The sequence below is a fragment of the Labeo rohita genome, chromosome 13 (assembly GCF_022985175.1).
Source record: "Labeo rohita strain BAU-BD-2019 chromosome 13, IGBB_LRoh.1.0, whole genome shotgun sequence".
Classification (NCBI taxonomy): domain Eukaryota; kingdom Metazoa; phylum Chordata; class Actinopteri; order Cypriniformes; family Cyprinidae; genus Labeo; species Labeo rohita.
In genome coordinates, this window is record NC_066881.1 from 8,598,010 (window position 1) to 8,610,935 (window position 12,926).

The window sequence follows — 12,926 nt, forward strand, 5'->3', positions numbered from 1 at the left end:
TCTGATGCATGTGCACAGAAAGCGGCTGTCACATGGCATGTGAGTACTAAACTAAGTTCTCTTTCATGTCTTATTGCACTTAAACGGTCAAATACACACAAGTTCATGTTAAAAACACGAGTTGCAAAAACAGTCGGTTATGTCTATAAATGTAAACAGCTGGAATAGAAATTGCATGTTTATATTAGATCTGTGTGGCAGCAGCGTAATATAGAGTAAATAAATGTAGCCAAAGAAAAGTTAGTATTTTCACCATGGCTTTGTTGGTACACCGTTGTTGCTTGTGAAAACAGAATGGTGGCGCCGTGGGTGAAAACTTGAAGATTAAGGGCCGGTAATATTATAATAAGATCCCCTGAATCTAAATGGCTCGTTTTCTGGGTGCACCGTGGACGCAATTATAGCACTTAAACACTGTAAAAGTCAGATTTTCATGATATGTCACCTTTAAATGTCTAATAATTAAATAATTGATTGAGTTATTCATCACCTAAGCAATAACGCAATAAATTGTGATTCAGTCAAAACTATATTTCATTTGGCCGTTTGTCATGATGCTTGCTTTCACGCTTACAGCATCATCAAGGTTTTTATCATTTTACATAATATGAATTATTACTAGAAACGCATTTTTGGAGCCCAACACCTTTGGTGAGTTGTTTTTACAGCACTAACCATTTCTCCTTTTGGTCCTGCAGGCCCAGGCACTCCAGCTGGTCCTATCAGACCCTTTAAACAAAGAAAATGACATGCGTGAGCTTCAACAAAGGGGACGGCGGCGGGTAAAGAGTTTAGAGAGGGAGAGAAACTAATCAGTGTTGAGCACCAATAGATCAACAAACTTTTCTGAGATGAATAAAAGCAATTTAAACTCCTTATATATGTTTAAAAAGAGGACCAATCTGCAGAGGAATTCCACAAAACTCCAAAGTTTGTTGATCTAAGCGGAAACAAACAGACACACAAGTAAATATAACAGTGAATCCATCTTCCATTTTTCCTCCCATGACTTGGAGAGGATTCAACAGAAGGGCTGTTAGACATCTTGCTTTTTCAGGAAGTCTTGCTTCTCAGCCATTTGTACAGTGCCATGAAATCACTGTTCATGCAGCCGCATCCCATCATGCTCTTTCTTGGCATGACAGTACAAGATCAAAGCTTGTCGTGGAATGAAATAAAGCTCTGAAGCTTGGAGGGAATTAAGCCTTCGAAAGGTCAACAGAGGTCAAGCATGTCTGAAAAAATTTATGTGAAGGTATAGAGGGCTGCGACGGCATGAAATGCGAAGGATTATTCACTTTTGTAGAGCACTGGGTGCATACTTTTCAAAGAAAGAGAAATGGCATTTCACAGAGAAAGAGAGAGAGAAATGTTTATAAGTGTTTGTCCATGCTCCCCTTCAGTCACTCGCGTGTTGACAGGTTGAGAAATCAACCGAGCGCGGTACCTCTGGAAACAGCAAGAGGCAACAGCCAAACAAGCTTAGGGACAAAGTCAACTCAAAGTCATACTCATGCTGATGCAACTTCAATAGTGATCTAAACAAGGCCTTGACCATTAGACAACACAGAAAAGACACAGAAGCAAGCAAGCAACAGCTCAAGCAGAGGCAGACAGACAAAACAGAGAAGCAGGCAGACTGCGGAGTGGGAAACGAGAGAGGGATGGATGGAAATAGAGGGGTGGATGATGGGAACGGGTCTTGCGCCACTCACCACTGGACCAGGTCTGCCGTCTAAACCATGAGCCCCCTGGACAGTGTGTAAAGAGTTACAGAGCGAGAGGAGAGATGGAGGTGGAGGAGAGGAAGGGAGGGAGGGAGGGGAGAAGTGTGGGGGGAGGTGAGTGAAGCAGTGACTCGTGTGCCACATAAAAACAACACTAGTTTTGATGGAGGGGTGACGTGTTGAAGATGACATGTGAGAGACGGGCAGTAACTCCTTTTAATGTGACTTTAGCATCTTATTGTCTTAGTGCAAGTGTGACTGCTAGTGAATCATTCATTTCAGCTCTATAGATGGTGATAAAATACAACAGGTGGCATATAAATTCCAGAAGAGATGCAAAAACTAAAAATAATACTTGTAAATAGTTCTTCGGTTCCAATACCTAGTGAGCTACTTTGCCGTCTAACTGCCTAATTCAGCATTCTAAATAAAATGCAACTTTATAAGTGACTGAACTGGAACACTATACATACCAAGCGACTTTGCATACCACACAAACAGTGTTGGGGGTAATGCGTTACAAATTACTCAAATTACGTAATAAGATTACTTTTTAAGTAACTAGTAAAGTAAAACATTACTTTTACTTTGTTTTCCAATTTATTAATTGACACCTACAGTTGAGGTCACAAGTTTACATACACCTTGCAGAATCTGCAAAATTCTAATTATTTTATCAAAATAAGAGGAATCTCTTATTTTGGAACAAAATGCATGTTATTTTTTATTAGTACTGACCTGAATAAGATATGTCACATAAAAGATATTTACATATAGTCAACTAGAGAAAATAATAGCTGAATTTATAAAAATGACCCGGTTCAAAAGTTTACATACACTTGGTTCTTAATACTGTGTTGTTATCTGAATGATCCACAGCTGTGCTTTTTTTTGTTTAGTGATAGTTGTTCATGAGTCCCCTGTTTGTCCTGAACAGTTAAACTTCCTGCTGTTCTTCATAAAAATCTTTCAGGTTCCACAAATTCTTTGGTTTTTCAGCATCTTTGTGTATTTGAGCCCTTTCCAACAATGACTGTATGATTTTGAGATCCATCTCATATGCAACTATTACAGAAGGTTCAAACGCTCGGGGGTGTGAAAACTTTTGAACAGAATGAGGAAGTGTACATTTTTCTTACTTTGCCTAAATATATATTTTTTTTCATTTAGTACTGCTCTCTCAGAAGCTACAGAATATACTTACATGTTTCCCAGAAGACAAAATAAGTTACAATTATCCTGATCTTCAAATTCAAAAAGTTTCCTTCTTAAGCATCAGTGAGCATCTGAACCTTCTGCAATACTTTCATATGAGTCCCTCAGTTGTCCTCAGTGTGAAAAGATGGATCTGAAAATCATACAGACTTAGTTGGAAAGAGTTCAAACACACAGAAATGATAAAAAACCAAGGAATTTGTGGGACCTGAAGGATTTTTCTAAAGAACAGCAGGCAGTTTAACTGTTCAGGACAAACAAGGGACTCATGAACAACTGTCACTAAACACAAAAACACATGTAAACATATGTAAACATCTTTTATGTGAAATATCTTATTCAGGTCAGTAATAAATAATACAAAATAGCATGCGTTTGTATGATCCCTCTTGTTTTGGTAAAACAATTAACATTTTGCAGATTATGCAAGGTATATGTAAACTTTTGACCTCAACTGTATCCAGTCCCTGTGTTGAGAGAAACTGGCACTTCATTCAGCATGAGGCTTATTAATTTCACTTTTGTTGTGAAAGCGCCTTTACAACTGCCAAAAAAATATAACTTTTGGGTTTTTCGTGATTAAAAACAAATAAACAAGCCCAGCACAGGTGTCAAAAGTAACGAAATGTATTACTTTCCATAAAAAGTAACTTTTCCTAAGAATGCACAAAAATAGTACTCCTCATGAGAAGTGCACAGGAGATTTGATTTAGCATGTCGCTAAGGTAAGTTTGATGATAGCATGTGGCTATGCTAAAAAAACAACAAGCCTTTGTACTAGAAGTGTACCTACAATGTCTTAAGATTGTTTTGGTAGGCAGCTCACTAGGTTATGGAAGAGAGCAAACTGTCAGGGTAAGATTATTTTGCTTTAAGCAATGCTGTGAGAATTGTGAGGAATAAAACACAAATTTAACTCTTTTTTTTTAACCAAATAACAAAAATACAAAAATGACAAAAATACTGATAAAGAAAACTTTCTTTGTCTCAGTTTCTAAAGCTCCAGATTTTAAAAACAAAACACAAAAAAAGGAGTTACTGTGCCATTGATGATGTGACTAGAATAAGTTTTATCAATGACTTTGACACCATAGATATACACTAAAGTCAGGAAAAGACCCCTGAAATTCACAGTAACAAAACCTATAGCATGCTATTTTACAAAGCCGAGAGAAAACATTTCATAAACAACCACGTACAGTATTTTGTAATAACAACATGAACATCAGTCAGTTACAGTATTCTGAAACCATCGGGAATTTGTTGGTAATCTATTAACAATGTGTATAAAACAATGTGACAAGATGATTACATGATAACACTTGTATATATGATTGCCAAATGTGGACATCCACTGATTCATGCAATGTGACGACACTTAGCCATGAACCATGACGCATAGTTACAAAGACACGTGAGATAGCAGCACATTGATATTTGCATTAAGGGGGGCTAAAGCACAAACCTTACACAAAACATGCTTTTCCACTAACGCTGCACTCAGGAAAGGCAAAAACATCTTGATTCAGTTAACAAGATTGTATGAAAACTATCAAAATTAATTATGCACTGGTATCACAGGTATGAAGTACTCAATTTAGGTTTTATAATGAGTGATTTGATAGATCGGACAGCTAACAGAGAAAATAATGTGAACAATGTAAAAATGTAATAATGTGATAGATCTTTATCTTACATTGTCCTGACTGTAAATGCAATGTATGTTTATTACATATCAAACACTTGATTGTGAGAATCAGAAATGTACTTACAGGGAGTCCAAGATGGCCCCTGTCTCCTTTCTCTCCTTTCTGTCCAGGTGATCCCTTTTCTCCTCTGAGGCCTATTCCTGGCTCTCCCTGAAAAAAACATTTGCGATTTAATGCCTTGTTTAGCATATGGAATAAGACAAATAACAATTCATTTTACATTAATAATTATGGAATAAAAGGGACACCGGTTAGAATACTTACCTTTGGTCCTGACAAACCTGGAGGTCCCTGATAAGCAAAAAATAATAAATATTACAAATCAGTATCAACTCAAACATTTAGATTTTTTTTACAACTTATTTCTCTTTATAAATGAGCCATCAAAGGGAAAGAAATGCATTGATGCTCCTTAGGTGTATAGATACGCCTGCTGTTATCATAAGCTCTTATGGAGAAGACATTGTCCTCACCATTGGCCCAACTGGCCCTGCAGGTCCTGGAGGTCCAGCAGGTCCATAGACCTGACAGAAAACAGATTCACCATTAAGACATTTCATTCTCAACATAGGAAACACATTGAAACCCTATAAAATGCTCTAACATGTGCATTCAACTGCAAAAAGTGTGGAACATACCAGATCTGCTTTATCTCCTTTCTCCCCAGGTTCACCTTTCTGACCCTGAAGACATTACGAAAAAGCAAAAGGATAAGAATATTCAGTTTTACCATTCATTCAACCAAATTCAAACTGGCACGATGAAATACACTGCATCCCAAAATCATGCCATGTCTGTTCAACAATGACAGCAATCTTTTTGCTTGAGGGGCACCATTGCGTACCATTGGGCCTGGCAATCCAATGTGGCCAGGGGGCCCTGAAACCCCCTTTTCTCCAGTAGGGCCATCTAAACCCTACAGAATGAGGAAAGAATGGGGAAATTAACATTAAAATGTGCAGAAAAGTCAACTAGGTGTCAACTGGGTTGATGAACATGACTTGAGAGCCTTGCAAACAAAGTTCACAACCAAGACGCCTTAAACATGTAGGATTACCGATTAGTAAACTGTAGGCTTTCAAGACGCAATGCTGCCCACCCAGCACAAACAAAGCACTCAGGATGATCACACCTAATCATATAACAATGAATACATTTACATGCAAATCATTTTCTGATTAAAGTCTATATTCCGGTTGAGGTGTTAATCTATAAAAGTGTTCTAGAGTTCTTGCAATATTCCTATGATTTTTAACCAGAATATCCAAACAAGCAAATATAAATGCATTGTCCTATGGAAATACTGGACATTTTAATTCTATTTTTATTTTATAGTCAATATTCCAAATGAGGTTTACCTTTTACTTGCATATACCAAGTATATTATTAATTTCTAGAAACTGAAATATTGGCTTAATCTGGTTAACTTGGCAACTGGGTTAATGCATTTGCATGATGTGTACATAATATGAATATGCAGGGGTTAAAGGACACAAGACCCTTGTGGTACAGTCACTCACAGCTGATCCTGAGGGGCCCATGTCTCCTTTGTCTCCTTTTGGCCCAGGCAAGCCTATGACTCCTCCTTCTCCCCGTGGTCCCTCTGGTCCAGGAGGGCCGATGGGTCCATGGTCTCCTGGCTTTCCTCTTGGACCCTAAGAAGCAAACAGGTACAATAACTCATGAATTAAGTAAATGCATCCACCAATGGACTAATGACAGATTAATGGTTATAGACCAATTATAGTAAACATTTGGGATGTATGCGCATCATGGTTGCAGAAAACCCCGGAGAGATAGAGAGAATTACATGGATACGGTACAAAATAGTTTGATTAAAAAATATTATAGATTATGTTGATTAGATGTCATTTTCAAAATGTTCTCCGCATATTACAAGATCTCAGCGATAAGCTTCGTTATTCAACGAAACTGACGTTAGATTGTGGGATAGTCTTACAGATCTGAAATAGTGATGACGTTTTTGTAGGTGGTTCAAGTAGCAGCCTATGGAGCCATGTATGAATGGCTGTATGTAAAAATGTTAATAGTAAAAGGTTTAAATAATATGTCATGATGTAACTGTAGGGATAATATAATATGTTTACATAGGGATGAACAGCATATGTGAATATTATGTAGACCTATTGTTTAAATTAAATTTATGCTTTAAAAGTAGAGTAACCATAGAATTTTTCATCCATAGTATGTCCATTTAAATGTCTGCGTATAGCTTCAAATGGCATCGCTGATTAAAGTATTCTATAAAAATTATTTGCATTCTGATTTTGACATCAAAAGTCACAAAATATTTTACTTATTCTATGGATTTTTACCTGTTTACTTGTTAGTGTTGTTCTGCAACCACTATGCGCACACAGCTGCAAGTAACATAACGTAACGTCTACTCCAAAATGGTCTATAGGTTTCATTTATAGTAAAAGTTAATTATTATTCACCTTTTCCCCATCAAGACCAGGGGGACCTGGAAGTCCAACATCACCCTGAGAAAAAAAAATGTTATGTTAAATGCAAAAGAACAAGGTAGTCTACACTGACATGTCGCAAAACATGGTGTGCATGCTGCTTAAAAAGTTCATCAGATCTCACCAGAATTGTATATGAATATAATCTAAAATTCTCCAAATGTTAGGATAGAAAAGGTAAGAATGAGAGAAGTTCATCAGCTACCTTCAACCCAGGGGTGCCTGGAAGCCCTGGAGGCCCAGGAGGTCCAGGCAGACCAGGAGGGCCCTAAAATAAGAATAATATATACTTAAACATCTGAAAGTAGTTGTTCATCTGTTTATGTGCTCAGATATGCAAACAACATCCAGTTAACCAGTTTCCCAACAAATACTTTTACACAACAAAGACAACTGAGACCTTCAGAGCGACACTTACCATTAAATGCACGTTGCGAATATCCTGAAAAATAAAACAGAATTAGTGCCTTCACATAATACAAAAGAATCAGTTCATTCTGTTACACGAGGCAGAGAAGTGAATATGCACTATAAATAATAATCAAACTGTATTCAAATATGTATACATCAAAAATAAAGACATACATTCTCATTGTTGTTGATTAAAGATTTTCCTGGCTCCCCGGTTGGACCTGGCGGACCCTGTTGAGCGATGGGGAAACAGTCAAGTAATGTATATCATTATTTCTGATATCAGCCATTTATATCATACTGTTAAACAAATCTGGTGACTTGTTCACATTATTTTCTCTGTTAGTGACTCATGGCCTCTACTCACCCTTGGTCCAGATGGGCCTTCCTGACCAGGGTCACCCTGCAAGACAAAAACATTAATTGTGCTGTTTTCTCCAAGGGCATTTAAAATATAGACATGTAGAGTTGTGATGAATGCAATAAAATGTCACTTGCTCACCTTTATGCCTTGATCACCTTTCTCACCCTATGAAAAGACATGCAATAATGAAAACTTGAAATTCACTTCTTACTAAACCATAAGATTATTTTGTTAGACTGCGCATGTCACACCAACTAAGCAGAAGATATAAGATGGAGATTGCGGGTTAGGTACCTTGAGTCCTGCTTGTCCTGGCAGCCCTGGGACGCCTGGTTCTCCTTTAACGCCAGTTCCTGCAGCACTAGGCTCGCCTTTTTCTCCCTAGCAATAAATAACAATCTAGAGGTTAACCATCACTTGACTAATTCAAAGATTCAAGATGCATCTCTATATAACCAAGGCGTATAAAACGTTCTAGTGTGAGCATCTTGTTCCCATTTCCTTTTGAAGCATTACATTTAGCGTCTTTAATTCACCACAGCTGCGGTACTTAAACACAGGGAGCGAGAATAAAGGTGTGGTCACTGAATTACAACAAATATGGGCCGCAGAATATGAGGTCACCATCAAGGGCTTCTGTTTTGCAGAAACACTAATTAAATCATAACAATTAACACATCAAAGATGTTAATACAGACTGTCTTTTCTTTCATTGCCTGCAATACGGCAAACCATGCAGATTTAATGCTCGCTTGCATGTGCGTATAAAAATAAATGGAACACAAGTCTGGTGAAACCGCAACGTAATAATTTCACGTTGTTAATTTTCAGTATAGACAGAGTAATATCTGGAAATGAAATGAAACGGACATTATGACAGTGAAAACAAACAGCACTAAGTGCAGACACTTCACAGAAGTCTTTTAGACATGCATGTGTAATTAAAGTCAAATCAATGCAATTCACCCAAAAAATAATGATAATTTTTATTCAGCCTTTTTATTTTCAAACCCTTTCCTTTGTCTGTCGAACAATGAAGGTGAATTTAAAAAAAACGTATATTTTTACCATTCTTTTACTATTTAGTGAAAATCTTAAATTAAATGTTTAATGCTGCCTTAGGAAAATAGAAAAAAATGTTTAAATATTACAGTTATTAAAATAAAAAAATTACAATGCATTCACACTAAAATGAAACGTATCTATAGTTGAGGTCAAAAGTTTACATCCCCCTTTCAAAGACTGCAAAATGTTAATTATTTTACCAAAATAAGAGGGATCATACAAAATGCATGTTATTTTTTATTTAGTACTGACCTGAATAAGATATTTCACATAAAAGATGTTTAGATATAGTCCACAAGAGAAAATAATAGTTGAATTTATAAAAAAGACCCTGTTCAAAAGTTTACATACACTTGGTTCGTAATACTCTGTTGTTATCTGAATGATCCACAGTTGTTCACGAGTCCCTTGAGTTCTGAGCAGTTAAACTGCCTGCAGTTCTTCATAAAAATCCTTCAGGTCCCACAAATTATTTGGTTTTTCAGCATTTTTGTGTATTTGAACCCTTTCTAACATTGACTGTTTGATTTTGAGATCCATCTTTTCACACTGAGGACAACTGAGGGACTCATATGCAACTATTACAGAAGCTTCAAACCCTCACTGATGCTCCAGAAGGAAACACAATGCATTAAGAGCCGGGGGTATAAACTTTTGAACAGGATTAAGATGTGCATTTCTTTCTTATTTTTGCCTATATATCATATTTTTTTCATTTAGTACTGCCCTTCAGAAGCTACAGAAGTTACTTACATGTTTCACAGAAGACAAAATAAGTTACATTTACCCTGATCTTCAAATTGAAAAAGTTTTCACCCCCAGCTCTTAATGCATTGTGTTTCCTTCTGGAACATCAGTGAGTGTTTGAACCTTCTGTAATAGTTGCATATGAGTCCCTCAGTTGTCCTCAGTGTCAAAAGATGGATCTCAAAATCGTACAGTCATTGTTGGAAAGGGTTGAAAACACAAAAAAGCTGAAAAACCAAAGAATGTCTGGGACCCGAAGGATTTTTCTCAAGAACAGCAGGCAGTTTAACTGTTTAGGACAAACAAATGACTCATGAACAACTATCACTAAACAAAAAGCACAGCTGTGGATCATTCAGATAACAACAGAGTATTAAGAATCAAGTGTATGTAAACTTTTGAACAGGGTCATTTTTATAAATTCAACTATTATTTTCTCTTGTGGACTACATGTAAACATCTTTTATGGGAAATATCTTATTCAGGTCTGTACTAAATAAAAAAATAACATGCATTTTTTATGATCCCTCTTGTTTTGGTAAAATAATTAACATTTTGCAGATTCTGCAAGGTGTATGTAAACTTTTGACCTCAACTGTATAAAATATACTTACACTTAAGTTGGAGGAATAAGGTGCATGATTTGTATGGATCACTTTTATTAGGCTTTATTTTGTCATTTTGAAGCTTGACAATATCATTACATTTACAAGAATTGCCAAAAATTCATACAGTTTTGAAACTTCAAATAGGTAAAATTCACCCTCAATATTTAACATAACATCTAAAAAGTAAGGTTAGAGTTTAAGCTCATGATCAGAACAAGCACTTATATAAGAAATAGCCACAGCATTCAACATTCGGGTGTACCTTGTAGCCCCGTTTTCCAGGGATACCAGAAACACCTGCCTGACCCTTCATAGCGACAGAAAAATCTCTATTACTTTCATATGATCAGCAAGCTGTGTTAAAGATACAACCACACCAAACCAGGCCTTTACCTTTCGTCCAGGGGCGCCTGGAAATCCAGGCTCTCCCTGAAGAGTGCACGACATCAACATTAAAAAAACACAAAAGGAAAAAGGAAATCAGTGAGAACAGACCTAAACACATCCTGAAATGATGACCTTTAAAAATCAACAAAACTAACAGCATCATATATTCTGACTAAAACAGCCATTCGGAATTTCAGCTGAAGATTAGTCTCAATAATTAGTTACATTGATCGTAAACCCCCAAGGGTCCATCAGATATCCTAATTTCTATTGAAGCAATTAAACAGCACGCGCTGGTATCAATATTTAGACTGGTATGTCGAAGTTTTTGCTCTCCAGGCACGCAAATAGCTGATCACTAGCAGGCCGCAATGAGAAGGCCCACAATTGGTTTGCTATTAATAGTACAGAGCACATGACAGCTATTTAATTCATGTCTGTTATCTCAGACTAATGAGCAGACATGAAGGCAGTGATCTACAGACACAGCTGCAGCTGCATGCGGACACTCGACCCATTGAGGTCGAGGGTGGCTGGGGGGTCTGACTGCTAGTGGCACCATCCGTCTTTCCCCTGCCATGTCATTCCTGAAGTCTCAGACGCCACTTTACAGTGTCAGAAGGTGAGACGGCTGTATGTGTGGTGCCTGTATAATGAGCTATTAATCACGCTATGGTGTGAAAGCAGCTTTACATATAGTCATAACAGATAGGACTACGCTCCCAGCAGTGGAATGCTTCTAGAACAGCATGCAGGGTTCTGGGAAAAAAGGATCGTTCTTTATAAAAGAATGGGGATGGATAGAGGCTACAGGAGAAGTGAACTACCTTCACTCCTTGTTTCCCAGGCATTCCAGGCATCCCTAGCTCACCCTGCAAAACCGGTATCAATTACTCATCTTTTCAATACTTAAACACTCACATTTACAAGCCAAAACCAAAGATCACACTCACAAAGCAAGCAAAACATCACTGAAAGACTTGAACTTCAGCAGATTGTTAGACATGATGACAAACGAGTATTTCCCAGCACATCTGCTCACCACTGCACTGTATGTTGAGCTTTGGATACTGGCTTCTTACAGGGATAGTTCACTCAAAAATGAAAATTCTGTCATTAATTACTCACCCTCATGTCGTCTCAAACCCGCATGAATTTTGTTCATCTTTAGAACACAAATTAAGATATTTTTGATTAAATTTAAGAGCTTTCTGACCCTGCACAGACAGCTATGCCACCGACACGTTCAAGGCCTAGAAAGGTAGTAAGGACATAGTTAAAATAGTCCATGTGACATCATGTGACCTTAATTTTATGAAGCTAAGAGAATACTTTTTGTGTGCAAAGAAAACAAAAATATTGACTTCAACGATTTATTTTCTTCCGTGTCATAAAATCACTGATGTCTCATGGACCATTTTAACAATGTCCTTACTACCTTTCTGGGCCTTGAACATGTCAGGAAAACAAGAAAGCTCTCAGATTTCATCAAAAATATCTTCATTTGTGTTCTGAAGATGAATGAAGGCTATAAGGGGTTAGAAACAACATGGTGGTGAGTAATTAATGACAGAATATATTATGTTCAGCACAAGTCAAGAAATTATGACAACTTTTAATTTTTGGTGTACTGTGCCTTTAACTATTATAACCAGCAGTGCTAACACACATTAGGTAAACAGATTACTGCACTTGTTAGTAAATAATAGAATACGATTTAATTGAATACAATTTACATTTACACCAAAATATCAGTTACTTTTCCAAATAAGTGTTGCATAAGCCTTTTCTACAACTCTAATGATTTCTATGTATTTATATATTTTGTATTATTTAAATAATGTATTCATAATTATTATTTTTGATCTATTTCAAAGCTCCCCCTTCCTGATGCTACCAGAAATAGGGGTATACAAATGTAATAGTCGCAATAAAGTATGTGTAAACACCCTAAAATTTCTGTTTTAAAAATGTCAAAATACTGTTTCAGTGGAATTCATCATTTGCAAATTAAATATATATTTCTAATTAATTTCCACTGCAATTCCACTGGAGGAAAGAGAGTTTCATTGAGCTTCAGTAAGACAAAGTAATGCAGTACTAACTACTAATCTAGTAGATTAATTACATAACAGAAATTGTATTTAGTAATGTAATCTGTTGGATTACTCAGATTACTGGTAATCTGAGTATTCTGAGTACTTTTT

At 36.7% G+C, this 12,926-nt stretch overlaps 1 protein-coding gene across 10 annotated transcripts in view; it reads right to left on the bottom strand.

The window, feature by feature from the left end:
• The window catches only part of LOC127174826 (collagen alpha-1(XIII) chain-like), a 63,158-nt gene that overhangs the window by 11,061 nt on the left and 39,171 nt on the right, over positions 1 to 12,926 (bottom strand). For 6 of the 10 annotated variants that reach the window (XM_051125435.1, XM_051125437.1, XM_051125432.1 and 3 more), the window contains 18 exons: positions 11,547 to 11,591; positions 10,726 to 10,761; positions 10,595 to 10,639; positions 8,207 to 8,293; positions 8,051 to 8,077; positions 7,916 to 7,951; positions 7,723 to 7,779; positions 7,556 to 7,579; positions 7,343 to 7,405; positions 7,111 to 7,155; positions 6,172 to 6,306; positions 5,496 to 5,567; positions 5,290 to 5,334; positions 5,125 to 5,175; positions 4,916 to 4,942; positions 4,715 to 4,801; positions 1,716 to 1,751; positions 676 to 729 (listed from right to left, as the gene is read on the bottom strand). In XM_051125435.1, the coding sequence (XP_050981392.1) occupies positions 676 to 729; positions 1,716 to 1,751; positions 4,715 to 4,801; positions 4,916 to 4,942; positions 5,125 to 5,175; positions 5,290 to 5,334; positions 5,496 to 5,567; positions 6,172 to 6,306; positions 7,111 to 7,155; positions 7,343 to 7,405; positions 7,556 to 7,579; positions 7,723 to 7,779; positions 7,916 to 7,951; positions 8,051 to 8,077; positions 8,207 to 8,293; positions 10,595 to 10,639; positions 10,726 to 10,761; positions 11,547 to 11,591 (972 nt within the window). The remainder of the gene's footprint in view (positions 1 to 675; positions 730 to 1,715; positions 1,752 to 4,714; positions 4,802 to 4,915; positions 4,943 to 5,124; positions 5,176 to 5,289; positions 5,335 to 5,495; positions 5,568 to 6,171; positions 6,307 to 7,110; positions 7,156 to 7,342; positions 7,406 to 7,555; positions 7,580 to 7,722; positions 7,780 to 7,915; positions 7,952 to 8,050; positions 8,078 to 8,206; positions 8,294 to 10,594; positions 10,640 to 10,725; positions 10,762 to 11,546; positions 11,592 to 12,926) is intronic. The other 4 variants (XM_051125439.1, XM_051125440.1, XM_051125438.1 and 1 more) reach the window with 4 other exon arrangements.